General features: G+C 34.4%; 1 protein-coding gene and 1 long non-coding RNA gene across 4 annotated transcripts in view; both read left to right on the top strand.

Moving 5' to 3' along the window:
- LOC105466647 (glycine receptor alpha 3) overlaps positions 1-17,562 on the top strand; it is a 179,234-nt gene that overhangs the window by 62,295 nt on the left and 99,377 nt on the right. The window contains exon 1 of one of the 3 annotated variants that reach the window (XM_024788140.2): positions 3,988-4,119. The exons of the other annotated variants lie outside the window; for them this stretch is intronic. Within the exon in view, the coding sequence (XP_024643908.1) occupies positions 4,057-4,119 (63 nt within the window). The 5' untranslated portion in view covers positions 3,988-4,056. Of the gene's footprint in view, positions 1-3,987; positions 4,120-17,562 lie in introns of those variants that run through there. 3 annotated transcript variants of the gene reach the window in all.
- On the top strand, positions 7,469-14,663 carry LOC105466646 (uncharacterized). The gene is made up of 4 exons (XR_978346.2): positions 7,469-7,548; positions 7,925-9,005; positions 9,157-9,255; positions 14,491-14,663. It is a non-coding gene; the product is annotated as an uncharacterized lncRNA (long non-coding RNA).

The raw sequence follows: 17,562 nt of genomic DNA on the forward strand, positions 1-17,562 counted from the left end.
TTGCTTATCAGCTTAAGGAGATTTTGGGCTGAGACAATGGGATTTTCTAAGTATACAATCATGTCATCTGCAAAGAGGGACAGCTCCAGTGGCGCAATCGGTTAGCGCGCGGTACTTATATCCCTTTTAAATCCTACCCCTCCCAGTCTCCAAATAAGTTTGGGCGTGTATATATAATAGTACAGTATTTTTAAATGAACATATTGGTTTTATCTGCCTACCTTCAAAAAACAGATGACTCTCCATCTTGTTACACATATGTTAGAAAAAGAATTGTGCTGCTATGTGATTTAAATCAATATTTATACATTGAACCATTACTTTTCACCAGTGCCCATAATAAACCATTTTCATAAATTGAGAACAAAAAAGATGAGACATTTCGGGTTAATAGTTTTTCAGGTGTCGGTGTACATAGATGCATGGCACGTTGGAAGGGAGGATCTGAGGGTCCAGTGTGATCTCACAGAATTGTCCAAACGTACAGTTTTTCAATTTTCCATACAAATAATAGGCTCACATTTTACTTGCAACAATAAGCACATATATATAAATGCTACTTTGAATTATTGAGTCATTAGATTCTCGAGAGATACCTAAGCCAACACAGCATAAAAATTGATATTATCTCTCTATATATATATCTATATATATGTTAATGGAATCTTTAAACTACTAGACATTCTTTTTAAAGTATTTTTTTATTAAAAAAAAGTTACAGGCATACCAAGATGCATGGATTATAAGTAACACTAAAAAAACTACCACCGTCTTAAGAGATTAAACAGTACAAATACATGAAACTTCCTTTCTTAAAGTAAGCTTTATTCCTGAGTTTGATATTAAGATATAAATGTTCATTCTATATGTATGAAAATATAATCAAAATGACCATATTGAAGTATCCACATGTAACTTAGTTTGGCTTCATTTTTCAGGTATAAATTTATGTTTTTTTGAGATACTCCATGCTTGTATATGTAGACAAGGTATTTTTTTCATTTTCATTTCAGTATTTCTTAATATATTTATCCATTCTACTTTTGCTAGACATGTAGGTTGTTTCTAGTGGTTTCAATACTACAAATCATCTCTGCATTGAAAATCATTGCATAGGGTGGATCACCTGAGGTCAGGAGTTTGAGACCAGCCTGGCCAGCACGGTGAAACCCCATCTCTACTAAAAAAGAAACAAGAATTAGCCAGCAGGGTGGCAGACGCCTGTAATTCCAGCTATTCGGGAGGCTGAGGCAGGGGAATCGCTTGAACATAGGAGGTGGAATTTGCAGTGAGCTGAGACAGTGCCACTGCACTCCAGCCTGGTCAACAGAGCCAGACTCCATCTCAAAAAAAGAAGAAAAATCATTGCATATTACCTTCTAATGTTATATGTATGTGTGTGTGTGTGTGTATATATATGTGTGTGTGTGTGTGTGTGTGTGTGTGTATGCAAGCTATTCTACAGAGTATATACCTAGGGGTGAGATTACTTGGTAATTACTAAATTGCTCCCCATTCAAATTACTAAATTGCTCTCCAAGGTGGTCATTCTGTTTGAAGCACCTGTTAGCAATATTGTGAGATTTCTGATTGTTTTACATGTTCTCCAACACTTCGTATTTACCCACTTTCAATTTTTTAACTTCCGTAATGGTTGTAAAGTTGGATTTAATTGCTGCTTATCATGTACTTCCCTGATAAACAGTGAGGTTAAGCATTTTAATAAATGATTCAGATGTTCTTTATGCAAAATGCTTCTTAATATATTTTCTCCATTTAAGGTTGCTTGTTTATATTATACACACACAATTAACATACACACACATGCAATATTCTGAAGATGAATACTTTGTCAGCTGTATGCATTTTAAACATTTATTCTACTCTTCAAGGTATTCTTTTTGATGTGTAAATAATTTTAATTCACAAAATGTAACCTTGTTTTACTTAAAAGTCTATGCTTCTTTGCCATAAGAAATTCTTCTCACCCAAGTGCATAAAGATATTTTCTTATACTCTCTGATAAAAGAGTTTTGCTTTCTTGTTTAGGTTTTAGTCCTCTTGGCGTTTTGTACAATTGCATATGTATACATATATGTAATATGTAACATAGGCATTTATTTCTATTTCACAATTGAATAATTACTTTCAATAATTTGTAATTAAATTTAATGAGTCAGTTTCAAGTTCTATGCTAATGATCTATTTGTCTATGCCTGCACTGATATCACTTTGTCTTGTTTAATACAGTTTATATTAGACTTGATATTTAATAGGACAACTTACCAAACACACAGTTTAAAAATTCTGTTTAAAGTATTAATTAGTGTTCTTGGGAGATTGGCTTTTCATAAAGTTTAGAATTATCTTGTCAAATTCCACAAAATAAACTTGAGTTTAATATAAAGATGAGCATTGGAGAAATTGTCATCTCAAAATATTGGATCTTTCTATCCATGAATACAATGCATCACGCTCTTTATTTAAATATTATTATCATTTAACAAATGCACATGTCTCATAAATTTCTTGAATATCTTTTAGATTTAATTATTTATACTTCATTATTAAAATAGACTTTAAAAATTATAACCTTTCACTTATTTTTAAACACTTCATTGTCGATACATAAGAACATGATCATTTTTTACATTGCCCAAAATACTCTCATTTTAGGCCTCATGCTTTATAATTTCTTCATATAATTATACCACCTAAGAATAGTAACATGTTAATTTCTTCCTGTCAGTACTTATACAATCTGCAACTTTTTCTTGTCTTGATGTTTTAACAAAAGCAATGTTAAATGAAATTGATTTGTTCCTGGCTTTAAAGAGAATATTTCTAATGTTTCCAAAATAAATATGGTGTTTGCTGAGTTTTGTATAAATATCCTTTATCAAAATTCAAAGTTCTCTCTACCATACTTTCTGTAGAATATGAAAAGCATTAAATACAAAACAAACATAAAATAGGTATTAAGTGCTCTAATCCATGAACATAGTATATCAATTTATTTGTCTTCTCCAGTTACTCAGAACTATGTTTTTCAGGGATTGTCATATCTCTTAGTTTATTCCTAAGTATTGATGCATGCTTGTAAATGTTATATTTTTAAAATAATCTTTTTATTTTAGAATAGTTTAGGTCTACAAGAAATTTGCAAAGGCAGTACAGAGAATTTTCCTAGATCTCATACCCAGTTTCCTCTATTATTACCATGTTACATTAGTTAGTATGATATATTTGTTAACATTTGTGAACAAATATTGTTGCATTATTACTAACTAAGGTCTGTGCTTTTTGGATTTCTTTAGTTTTTTACTAACATTATTTTTCTGTCCCATTATCCTATCCAGGATACTACATTATATTTAGTTGCCATGTTTCCGTAGGATGCTCTAGATTGTGAAAATTTTTTACATTATTTTTTATAACCTCAACAGGTATTGGTCAAGTATTTTGTAGAATGTCTCTCAATTGGGTTCATACATATTTTTCTTTTGAGTAGATTGGATTATGAGATTTTTGGAAGGAAGACCACAGAAGTAAAGTGCCACTCTCATTACTTTTTATCAAGAGTATGTACTATCAATATGACTTATTATTTAATATGTTAAGCTTGATTATAGGCCTGAGGTGGTATCTGTCTGATTTTTCCACTGTAAAGTAACTCCTTTTTTTTAACCTTCACTGTGCTATTCTCGTCAAAGTCTGTTTTGCATTGCTGTAAAGGAATACCTGAGGCTGGGTAATTTACAAAGAAAAAAGGCTTTTTGGCCCATCGTTGTGTAGGCTGTTCAAGAAGCATGTCACCAGCATCTACTTCCACTCATGGCAGAAGTAGGAGAGGAACAGGAGCCAGCATTAGGAGATTACAGGATAAGAGTGCAGGAAAGAGAGAGAGGGAAAGGTGCTAGACTCTTTTTAACAAGCAGTTCTTGAGGGAACTTATATAGTGACAACTCACTGGTTACCATGGGGACAGCACAAAGCCATTCATGAGGGATCCACTCCCATGACCCAAACATCTCCCACCAGGCCCCACCTGCAACAATGGGGATCAAATTTCAACACGAGATTTGGAAGGGGCAAAGAGTGTATCAGCACTCTTCGAAAGTAAGTCAGTGTATGTAGCCCAACTTAAGGGGATAAAGAGATTATGTTCCACCTCCTTGAGGGAACCATTTCTGCATATTATTTGAGATTCTTTGATAGAGATTTATTCCTTCCCCCTTATTTATTTATACAATAATTTATTCATATCAATATAGACTCTTGCACATTTATTTTATGTTTTGAGTTAAAATTCTAAGTTTGTTATTTAATTTGTTGCTCAAATTGTTCCAGTTTGGCCACTGGGAGTTTATTCACTTAGCCTCTGTATCTCTGACACTTTCCTACCACTTTGGCGTTTGAGCACTTCCGTGTGTTCTGTAAATATAAGATGTTCCAGACTCATCTTGTATTTGTCCCGCCCCAGACGTAGATCAGTCATTTCTCCAAGAATTCTGTTTCTTTTTTTTTTTTAATTGGAGAATGGTACTAGAAACCCAAATCTGATCACCGGATGTGTTCATTGCTACAGAGGTTTCATTGCATCTAGGCTTCCCAGCAGACAGAGCTTGGAAGTGTGTGTGTGTGTGTGTGTGTGTGTGTGTGTGTGTGTGTGTGTGTGTAAACGTTGTATTTTAAATTTTATTTACCAATAGTTTCTAATTAATATATGGGCCAACAATAAATGTTGCAATATTGACATATTCTCAACTTGATAACTTAATTCGATAGTTCTAGTAATTTTTCATTTTTTTGTATTTTCTATGAATATGTTAATGCAAACTGTTAAGACAGTTGTACTTTTTCCTTCCCAATCCCTCTTACCTTATTGCACTGGTTCAGAACTCCTATACAATGCTAAATAACAATGGAGAATGGCTACCTTTGTCTTTTTGGTTTTTGATATCAGTTGAAAACCATGCAGCATTTCACAATTAAGAATGACACTAACTGTAGGTTTCTCATAAATCCTCCTTATTAGATTGAGAGAGTTTACTTCCACTATTGTTTGCTGAGATGTTTTATTATGAAAAGGAATTCAATTTTATTCAATGCTGTCTCAATATTCATTGAAATGATTATATGTTTTTCTCATTCACTCTGTTAATATTATTGATTATGTTGATTTATTTCCAAGTAGTAAATCCTTCTTGTATTCCTTGTATAAACCTCATTTGGCCATAATTTATTATTCTTTTTATATACTGCTAGATTTAAATTTCTAATATTTGGTTTAGGATATTTGCTACTGTGTTAACTTTGGATGTTGAACTATTATTTTCTTACAATATCAAGAGTGACATGTGATATTAGTATTATGCTGGATTCCTAAAACTAAGTTGAAAGTGTCCCTTTTTCCTCTACTCTTTAAAATAGTTCATGTATAATTGATGAACTGTTATTTCTTCCATGAGTATTTATTAAAATTCACCAGTAATGCCATCTAAGCCAGTCATTTTTTGTGTGTAAAGGTTTTAAGTTACAAGTTCCATTCCTGAAATATAAGACTATTCAGTTTTTCTTAGCATCACTTTTGTAATAGTTTTATTTTTCAATGAAATTTTCCATTCCTCGTCAAATTATTTACACATCGTTACCACATTTTATCTTGCAAGATAAGAAGTCATTGTAATGTTTCCATTTTTATTATTCTTACTGGTAATTTGGCTTTAACTTGTTTTTTAAATTAGTTTATATATGGGTATATTTTTATTTGTTCTGCTAGATATTTTTGCTGCTTTCTGAATTTATAATTAATGTTTATCTTCTGTGAATAATAATAGTTCATTTTTGTCTCTTCATTTGTTCTTTTGGCAGAGCCTACTACACTGTATATTCTGATTGTTTTCTCTATACCTTAATCTCTCTGTCAGAGCTTCTATAATATCTCTTTATATTTCTGTGTTTCTATCTCTTATATTTCTACATTTAAGAATTGCCACTGGTAAATAAATTATTGGAAATTCATAAACATCCCAAATATCTTATAATTCATATCAATCCATTTTAGATTCCTTCACTGCAAATAATTTAATGACTTAGATAAAGGCAATTTATTCACAATCTATGATGATATTTTCCTGTGCTACTTTATTTGGTTTTGTTAGAATTGCCTTTCGTCCTTGTGCTAATACATCATACTTCAATGACATACTATTATATCATCCAATTTACTTTTAAGTATCCTTTTTCCTTTTTTAATATTTTGTTTAAAGCCATGAATATTTATTTAAAATTTTGTAATACAGTGTCCATAGGGCAACAGTTCTCTCTGATATGCTCCTCATTATATCATTAACAGCTAGCAACATGCTCAGCATAAAGTAGCTCTTAAGTTTATATTGTCGAATATATGTAAGCATGTATTTATTCTGGCCAAAAAAGACTAATTTTTTCCAAAAAGAGAACTTCATTATTGTGTTCTTGACACAAGGGGATAAACTGCCATTTTTACTGCTTTGCAATATGATCTGCTTCTGCATTCTGAGTCCTGATCATTGTCATAAATCAACGCTACAGTCTCTAAAATATGAGTTAAGCAGTTAATTGTACAATCAAGTTAATGCTGGATAATGTAGCCTAAATGAACTTGGCTTTTTTATTCAAATCTTTCCATGTAATTCTATAATCTTTCCTCTAAAAGCATTTGCTCTTTCATGCCTGTATAGCAAGATAATTTTGTGAAAAATGCTGAAATTATTATGGAGATGTCTCCGTGATAAGAACTTAGAGTTCCTGTTTATATAGTGCTTATAGTGATCCAAGAATAATTTCAAAAATAAAAATCAAAAATATTAGGGTGTAACTATTTCAGAAATAGACCAGGTTTTACAGTAATTTTTATCACAATTGAAGTAAAATGTGTGTAATTGGAAGGAAAGTCCTTTTTTTTTTTTCTGTTCTTTTGTAAACGTTTCCTAAAATGTGCCATTGGTCCTTTGTATCCAATGCCAATGAGTTAAATTATTATAAAGGTACATTTATTCACTATTTGTAAGTACCATAATAGCATTCAGTGACTATTGCTATGTCATTCATATTTACAAATTCAACAATATTCATGTAGGATATTATTAGATTGATGGTATTTCAGTTCTTTTGGAACAGTCTGAAAGTATCCTGCTATCTTTTTAATGTTAAAATTATATCTGTTTACATCTTACCCTCCTCCTCTTTTTTTTCTTACTTTGAGTAATAGGTAAAGCCAAACCAAGTATAGAAATGGCATGGATCTGGAAGATTTTTAATTCCATGCATGAGTAACCAGTGATTGGCAGCATGAATGTGCTCTGATCTATCACGTATAAGCATCAATCAGAAATGGGCTTATTTATGGGGATGCTTGCAAAAGATAAGTATACATGAATGTTATACACTTTGGTGACCCCATCAGACATATGAATAAATCTCTGCTTAATGAATTCTCCCACCAGATCATCCTTATAATCATTGTGCTCAAAAAGGGTCTGTCTACAGATCCTGTTCACAAAGGTAAAATTCTCATACAGAATACCATAGAGAATACAATTGTTCATTGTGCTAGAATGTTGTTAAAACAATGTTAAAAGGCACATTTCCAATTCTATGGCGGGAAATGCCAAGGAGAAACTGGTGCTCATGACAACAGAAAAAAAATCTGTATCCTGAGAGTCATCAGGCACACACCTCTATAACATATCTCCCTTATTAGACTGTATATCGTTGTAGAGCTTCCTTTTGATAAGTAAATTAAAAGGTTAATTGCATTTTTAAGGCATTTGAAATATTTGGGCTGAGAAAGAGAAATAAAGATTATAGAGTTAAATGTAATGGCAAAGATATGTGTCAAATTCAACTCTTCTCTTTTCTGTCTCCTCTTAATTTGCAGTGGAAAATGACTCTTACTTGGTCAAGGATCTCTCTAGAGGAAGGCATCATAGAGATCAATTAAACACTTTTCTTGGCCACTTCTCATAACATAGAACTGATCAGATTATCATGAACAGATCATAGCAATGCTATTCATCTTCATAATATTCATCATCACATTTTTCTAAGAGAATTTGATTTTCTGAAAGAATCCTCTCCAAAATGTCATTTCAGCCTCTAAAGATAAAATGGGCAGCAAGATTGGGAATTGTGTTCTCTAAGATGACTGGCACTAGTCATAATGTGTTACTTAGTTATGAATTTAGCATGTCAATTAGTGTTAAGTTTTTGGCAACCAATTTAAATTGCAGATAGCTTTTCAGCTCCTAGGCTGAATCTCTGACAGATGTGTGAGTTAATATTAACACTGAAGCTCTCTGGACCAGTCAAATGGCATATTTCTGTTGCTGCGATGAGACTTCGAGGTTACCCACAAAACAACAAGCCAACTAACTGCTTCAGAAGGATTCGAACATGTCAGACTGACAAGAACCTGGGGCTGTGCCACAAGTGTCCTGTCAAGTAGAACAGATGCACTCAAGAGTTGAGCTTTCCTGGTTAATTAGGAAGTCAATTAGAAACTGCAAGATTCCTTTTCAACAATGACATATGTATATCAAAATGAATTTAGTTCTTAAAATTTGGTTTTAAAACAAAAGAGAAGTTATTCTCAATCTCATCAAGGAGGCTGGATAACATAAGCTATTTGTTCTATGGAGAACACGAAGAAACATAGATTTACTGGCACAAATGTAGTACTCTAATCTGCAGCATCTTTTCAAAAATTTTAGTAGTTTCTAGGAATATTGCCAACACTCCAGAGGCTAGATAAAGCATAAGACAAATAATCTTGTCACAAGGTTATATTAAGAGGTATAATTAACAAAAATGAACTTATAACATATGTTAACATTAAGTTTAATGTTAATTAAACTGAAATATTCACTGAATATATTCACTGATAAATCCTGGGCAACCTTCACCTGCAAAATCCATTCACTTTACTATGGACATTAATGAAGTGTTAATTTCCTCCTAAGGTAAGAAGACATTTGGGAGTGCTTCCTTCTCCATTAAGTCTTTCAGGGCTTCTGGGACTCTCTTCTATCCTCAAACTTTTGAAATAGTGAAGAATTACTCTTTACCTTTTCCTATAAGGACTCATACTCACCCCTTTCTCTCTCTCTCCAGTGGAGTTGCCTCCACCCCTTAATGATACTAGACTGTGACATTGTTTCACTTCCAGTCTCTCAGGAAGCCTCCGGACTGTCACAAGACTTTCTACCAGAGGTAATAAGAGAAGAGCCAGGTGCCTCTCTGAGCTGCTGAGATGGAATTTAACCTCTTTCCCTGATGGAAGTCACTTTGTTTGCTTTGGGTTGTCATTTCACTGTTTCTCCCCATGAGCATCATTTCTTACATTGCATCAGCTTCTCTTGTGTTTTTCTGCTCACTCCGTTTTTCAATGATCACTCACTGTGCTAACATGCCCTACATCGTATGCTTGTTATATACACATCCCAAGAAACAGTTACTAAAAAGGCTAAAAATTCTGATTCTAAATATACTTTACTTCTTTTCATATTATAACTAGCTATAAAGATAATTGCTATTCCTTATCCATGCACTATAAGATTAAGATGATTAATCAAAATTTGACAGCAGACATAAAAAGAAATGACTATGCTTTGCATCCCTTTTCTGTTTAGTTTCTCCTAAAGCCGTGTTTCTCAAACACTTTTTTTCATTATGCCTCCCTAAAGACACTTTGTAGACATCTTTCCCCTAATTGCCCTCCCCATGAAATTTCAGTACTTCAGATGAACTATAAATTTATTTATATACTCTGTATGTATCTCTGACTTATACATTAAAAGGGTAAGCATTCTTTCACCCACCAAGAACCAATTTTTGCTCCCTCAGGAACCATACTGTCCTCTTTGAAAATAATGTGTGCTCTAAAGTGTATATTTACAAGGGTACTAATGAGTAAACTTGCCCAAGAGTAATATTTCTGTACTCTTTGCTCAGTGGGCTACGTAACAGCAATACTGTCATATAATGGTAAGAGCACTGGGTATTCTGAAGAGGAAGGGATTCATGATTATGCCCCTAGCTATTTGCAAAATTAGTAATACTTATAAACTGGAGATCAAACTATATCCTCTTTTATTTTTGTATGAATTTATTATTTGATGTTATTTTTTAAACTTTGCATGTGTACCTGCACACAAACATGTATACTAATTATAAGTACATTCAGACTTGTTTCACATTTACCTTCCACATCTGACACAAGGGCCATATTACTTTCTTTTTCTGCTGTGATTATATTTATCTTTTTATTTCACTCATGAAATCATTATTGCATCCTGTCTTTCATTATTTGATAAAATTGTTCTCAAAGTATTTATTTACCATAGAGTTCATTCTTTATGTCTCCTTTGATGGTAACAAATTCTTTATGAAATGTACACCATACTTATGATGTTTCTATCATGCTTTAACCAGAAAAAGGTTCTATAAAGGTGTAAGTTACTAAAAAATTGTAGGTAGATAGGTAGGTAACGGGAAGGTAGGTAGGTAGGTAGATAGATAGATAGATAGATAGATAGATAGATAGATAGATAGATAAATAGACAGATAGATAGATAGGCAAGCTTCTCTTTTTTCTGGGTTAGCTGGTATCACGGTAAACTTTGTTGCGAAACTATGTCATAGATGGATCTTATATAAAAGTTCTTCATGAGACACTCTTAAGTTTTGTCTGAAAACTTCCCCTAAGAACTTGAAGATCATAAATTCATCTATCAGTAAAGCTTCCAGCCTGGAAATGTCCTGGGCCCTTTATTTCCCAGTGTTATTTTGATTATTCAAAACAAGTAGGATCTTCCTTAATGAGCTACCCATTTATTTCAAGCCTATTAACCTCATTAGCAACCATCCACAGTCAAAGATCACTAAGATTTACATGTCATGAATAGCATTCCAAAACTGCTCCATTTGTGATAACAGGGTCCATTTTGCTACTTGGATTAAGCACTGCTAAGTTTTTATCTGTCACCTGGCAATTATCACTATTGAAATCTGGGAGTTCATTTCAGGGAGCAATATTTTCAGTTTACAGAGGACAGCCATCACAGTGCATGTTTTTTTTTAAGATGCTGGCCTTTCGCTTACTAATATGATTTTAATCCCTTGGTAAATGGGCCCTCTTAGGGTACATAGCTGGGAAAAGATAATTAAATGAGGATACATATTAAATTCATTTCTATGTCTCTTATTTTCTATGTATTTGGATATCTCCTATATGACAGACTAAGAAATTTGTAATATATAAACATAATTCAGCATAGTCCCCTGATAGGCCCAGCTTTCAGTCAGTCAAAAAACCCATAGGAGCCATTCCTGGCTATCTGAGTTAATACACAGCATCTAGAATCTCTGTAAACAGACCTATAGCAATCAGTTTAGCCAATTCTAAAATTTTGTTTCACAAGCCATGGTCTAGCACTCTCAGAATCTATTCCACATATAACAATTTCTGCACCAAAAAAATGGTAAAATCTAGCACTTCCTTAAGATCCAAGACTTCTCCTCCTTGGATTGACTATAATTGGCTTTCTAGCTGCTTTCAGAGATCTACTCAATGAGGGCAGTGATGGAAGGTTGAGGTGGGATATAAGAAAAATAGGTATACCCCATCCTCATCATACATGAGAGGAGGAGCTGCTTCTGCTAACACAAGAGTCTTAGATTTTGTTAGAATTTTCTAAATCTTCCTAATTTTATTATTCTAATATTTGAACTTTTACTCTTTCCTAACCAAGGAGCTAACACTCATATATGTCACTCTGCAAGAGAGTGAATATAACGTACCTTTTAGTCTATAGTCCACAAATTAATCATGTGGTGTTTAGTTTTCAGCCACACCATTCTTATCCATGAAGGTACAAGAGATAAGATACACATTCCGAAGAGTCATGAAAAATCCCTGATTCTCTGACCATGCCTTAATATATGAGAATTTAAATTTCTGCACCAGATTTTATTTTTTCTTTGAGCTCCCTAATGCAATCAGAAGCAGGCAACCCATTTTTCAGTCACTGACTCCCTCAAGCTTGTGACATTATTCTTTGCTATGGCTTTCAATACTTGGTTTGCAAAATCATGTACTTCATTTCAGGTGGCCATAGGTAAAAAAAAAAAAAAATAGGTGATTTTGCCGCAGGTTTCTGTGTACTTCCAGTATCCTGTCATTTAATGGATTCAGATATGCCAGGCCTTCAAACACAAATAGGGCAACTGAACAGTACAAAGTTCCTATTCCCACAACTTCTCTGGGGCAAAGATTGATCCAGTTGTGTTCAGTGATTGTAACAGAAACCATGCCAGCCACCTCACAGAAGGGAATTTATTTCTGGGAGTCAGATGTTTATAAAAGTACTGGAAAGCTCAGGGAGGAGGATTATACCACAGATTTGGCTTGTTAGCAAAGCTGCTACCCTTGCCCAAATCAGGAATTGGGAAGGCTGCTACTGGAACAGTTGGCTCCAGGAACACACTGCTGAAATCTACAAATCGAGAAACAATCACAGTCACTGAGCCACAATTATAATTATTACTAGATAATTTACATTTGTTCTTTCAACAATCATGAAACTAAAGACATGACGGGGAAACTCCATTAACACTACTGTGGAAAAAACTCAATGATACTATAATCCCATAACTCCAGTTGCAAGTAGAAACTCAGAATGAGGAGATCATGGCTTTGTCTCAATCTCCCACAAGTGCATGTAATTGACTAAACAGAAATCACATCAAGGTCCCTAGCTTTAATATCTTTCTATCTTTCTAATTTCTGCAATACTGGCTGACAGTTTACAAGACAGGTCAAATGGAGGGTGAGTGCTAGTCTTCCACACAAACCTACCCCTTACCTCCAAACCTGTCCTCTGATTCTCAACAGATGACCTTACCTTTGTCTTCACAGAAAACATAGAGACAAGAACACAAGAAACCTTTAGCTACCTGCCACCAAACCTAAAATTTAACCTGGGTATAATGTTCCTGCTGATACATTGAGGCATATTTCCGTCCTTTTGCATAAGATTAGTTCCCAATTTTTTCTGGATCAAATTCTGAAGTCCTTTTTACTCCAGGACCACACTCAATGTATTTCAACTCTTCTTTATGTGTCCTCTCCCTTTGATGTTTTGATTTGCTAGCTACCCTCCTAAAATGAAAGCATTCCATGGATTTGTTTATTTCTAGTTATTACCATATTTCTCTTTCTATTCATAGCCAAATTACTTTAAATGGTTGTACCTGATGCTATTCCCTCAATTTCTTACTGAATACTCTTATTTAGGCCTGGTTTTTCACCAATCGCTTCACTAAAATTATTATTTCCAAAGTATTCAATAACAACAATGAACCACTTAAGCTTTAACTTTCTTGACATCTTTGTAGAATCTGCCACTGTTGATTATGCTCTTGAAAACTGTCTTACTTTGGCTTTTCTGATTCAACCATCTCCTGGTTTTCTAACTCTCTGGCCACTCCTTCCCAAATCTATTTGCACTATTATCTTCTTTCTATTTCTTGAATGCTGGCCATTATTACTGTTCAATCAGAGGCACGGCCTTTGCTACACACATGTTTTCTATGTACATTTATCCTCGCCCTTGGCTTTATGGCCATGCACATGTATAGTGGTAATTGTTCAATCAATAGCTATAGCCCAAGTGTCTCCAGGTGAAAGGCCTGGGGAAGTACAAAACAAACCAAAATAACACTGAAACATAGTATTTGGAACAACATATGTATATGCTATAACATTAAAGGCAAGATTAACTGTACACTGACACAGTAGTCTAATCAGTAAGTTGGTTTTTCAAATATCTGAGCTGATTATCTTCCTCAATTGTACAAATTCCTGGAGCTCATCATATCCAAATCTACTTCACCTGTTTGCTATCTCATTGAGTCAGCCAGAAAATTGAGGACCTATTTCTTCCTCTCTTAAGCACAATACCTAAAGAATTACAAAGGCATGCCATTCTACCCCCCAAATATTTCCCAAATATGTCACTTTTTCATCACTCTGCGGATCATCTCTCACTGTTGTGACAGGAACTGTCACAGAATCTAACTCTGTTCCTGCCTTACTGCCCACCCAATCACTACGCTGGATCTTTCTAAAACTCAAATAAGAACTTGTCATTTTTCTGTTCTTTCATTGGCTCTCAAGTAATTCCTGTTGGAGCAAAATTCAAATTCCCATGGCTTACACTAGCCTATATAATCTGTCTCACCTTAAGTCATCAGACTGAATTCTCTCCCCACCCCATCTCCTAACCCGCTGTGCATTTCAGACATGCCCTTTGAACTCTTACTTTTTAGAGTATGCAATATTTTATCTCACATTTGTTCCTTGCATTTGCTGTTCCCCCCTCGACTACTCCTTCCACCATCACCCTTACCTCCTCATTGTCTAATTCTTTGATATTTACCTCTTAGGTCACATGGCCACTCCTGAGTACAGCAAAGCAGAGATATATAATTCATCGTCAAGGAAAGAAGCACAAAGGCAGAAGCCAGAATACTTGGTGACCAATAATAGAACACATCATAAAACGATCCATTGTATGTGTAGTTTGATTACAATTATGTAAAAAAAAAACAAATTCTGAGTGTAACACAGACAAGCCTATATTCTTTAATTGTAAGATTTCATTCTTCCTGTGAGTACATGTCAACCTTAGATTCTGTCACTGTTTTTCCCTCTTTTGTTGATATATTAGGTTGTTGCAAAAATAATTGTGGTTTTCACCATTAAAAGTAATGACAATTACTTTTGCACCAAACTAATGTAACGATTTACGTCTTTATTGGGTACATGTGAGTATTTGTTTCATGCATAGAATGTGTAGTGTTCAAGTCAGCGTACCTGGGGCATACATCATTTTTACATTGGTTTATCATTTTTATGTAATGGTATCAGAAATATTGGCATCAGATATTGGTATTGGTAACTCAGGAATAGTATTGGTTACTGGTAACTGTCTTAGTAACTCTTCTGGTTACTGTGAAATACACATGATATTGTTGTTAAGTATAGCCATTCTTGCCCGCCATCAAACACTAGAATTTATTTCTTCTATCTAATTGTGTATGACCAACTTCTCTTAAACCCTCTCTTCCCACTACCTGCTCTCTCCAGTCTCTGCTATCTATCATTCTACTCTCTATGTCCATGAGTTTTTTTAGCTCCCACATATGAGTGTGAAGGTGAACTATTTGTCTTTCCATACCTGATTTATTTCACTTAACATAATGACCTGCAGTTCTTTCCATGTTGCTGAGAATGAAATTATTTCTTACATTTTTTAGGCTGAACAGTATCCCATGGTGTATATATGCCACATTTTCTTTATTCATTCATCTGTTAATAGACACTTAGGCTGATTCCATATCTTTGCTATTGTGAATGGTGCTGTGATAAACATGCAAGTGCAGGTATCCCCTTGATATACTGAATTCTTTTCCTTTGGATGGATACCCAGTAGTAAGATTGCTGGATTGTATGGTAGTTCAACTTTTACTTTTTTGAGAAATCTCCATTCTGTTTCCCATAGTGGTTGTACTAATTTATATCCCTGCCAAGAGTGTATGAGTTCTCTTTTCTCTGCATCCTCACCAGCATCTGTTATTTTTTTCTTCTTAAAAATAGGCATTCTAACTGGCATAAGATAATATCTCATTGTGGTTTGCATTTGAATTTCCTTAATGATCAGTGATGTTGAATACTTTTTTAAGATATGTGTTGGCCACTTCTGTGTCTTCTTTTGAGAAATATATACTCATGTTTTTTGCCCATCTTTTAATGGGATTATTTGGCACTTTTTTTTTTTTTTAACTGTTGAGTTGGTCAAGTTCCTTATATGGTCTGAATATTAGTCCCCTGTCAGAAGAGTAACTTGCAAATATTTTTCTCCCATTCTGCAGGTTATCTCTTAATTTTGTTGATTGTTTATTTTGCTTTGCAGAGGCTTTCTAGTTTAATATGGTCTCATTTGTCTATTTTTGTTTTTGTTGCCTATGCTTTTGAGGTTTTAGCCATAAAATCTTTGCCAAGACCAATGTCCTTTTTATAGGGAAAAGTCAGCACTTAAATGGGTCTTAAACGTTAGACCCAAAACTATGAAAATACATAGTAAGTATACTTAAATGGAAGACCTAAATCTATGAAAATACCTAGTAAATACTTACTGTTAGTCTGATGGTAACTACTTTAGGGGTGACTAGATGCTTTTCTCTTGTTGTTTTTAGAATTTTCCTTTGCCATTGACTTCAGACAGTTTGCCTATAAAGTGTCACAGAGACCATTTTGCATTGTATCTCTTTGGGGGACACTGGGCCTCCTGTATATGGATGTCTAAATATCCTGCTAGACTTGGGAAGTATTCATCCATTATTTCACTAAATAGGCTTTCAAACCCTTTTAACATTTCTTCACCTTCAGGAATACCAATAATTTGTATGTTTGGTTGCTTTATGCTATCCCATATATCATAAAGATTTTGTTCATTCTCTTTTCTTTTTTTTTGTCTGACCAGGTTATTTCAAAAGACCTGTCTTCAAGTTCTGTGGTTTCTTCTTCTGCTAGATTCAGTCTATTGTTGAAGCCTTTGAGTGTATTTGCATTTTATTCGGGGAGTTCTTCAGTTACAGAATTTATGTTTGGTTCTTTATTAAGATAGCTATCCCTTTTGTAAATTTCTCGTTCATATCCTGAATTGTTTTTCTGATTTCTGTGTATTGTATTTTCAAAGTCTCTTTATCTCACTAAGCTTCTTTAATATCATAATTTTGAATTCCTTTTTCATAATTTCATTAATTTCTTTGGGATCTGTTGCTAAGGAATTATTGTGTTGCCTTGAAGGTGTCATATTTCTTTGCTTTATCATGTTTCTGATGTTTCTGGTGTCCTTATGTTGATATCTACATATCTGGTGTAATAGTCATTTCTTACAATTATTTGAGTTCACGAGGAATGACTTTTTCCTGAATATGTATCAATGGTTTCAACTGGTTAGAAACCTTTGGCTTTGATTCTGGGTGCATACTGTTGTGCAATCTTTGTATGATTTACTTGACTATAAACAGCATTGGTGGTATCTGTGATTTTCTCAGTAGTTTAGGGTACAGGTACTAGTGGAGGGTATGGTTAAATTTTGCTGGGGAAAGGGATGCCAGTGGGCCAGTCTTTAGGTCCTGGTCCCAGTGGTGGTAGCAGGGTACTGAATATGCCTGTTCTTGGGCTCCCAGGGCAGCATACACCAGCACCAGTGTCAGTAGGACCAGGCAGGCCTCTTCTTGGTCCTCCAAGTGGCTTGCTCTGATGCCAGTAATGGCAGTCCCAGGTCACATAGGTGAGTGGGTTCTCAGGTTCTTGAGCATCCAGTGTGATGTGGGCAATGGCGGTGGCAGTGGCACTATAACCCTCTGTGTCCCAAGCACTACACGCTGGTGTTGCCAGTGGCTGCAGTACTGGGTTGCCAACTATAGTCCCAGCACGAAGCTCTCAGG

The sequence above is a fragment of the Macaca nemestrina genome, chromosome 3 (assembly GCF_043159975.1).
Source record: "Macaca nemestrina isolate mMacNem1 chromosome 3, mMacNem.hap1, whole genome shotgun sequence".
Taxonomy (NCBI): domain Eukaryota; kingdom Metazoa; phylum Chordata; class Mammalia; order Primates; family Cercopithecidae; genus Macaca; species Macaca nemestrina.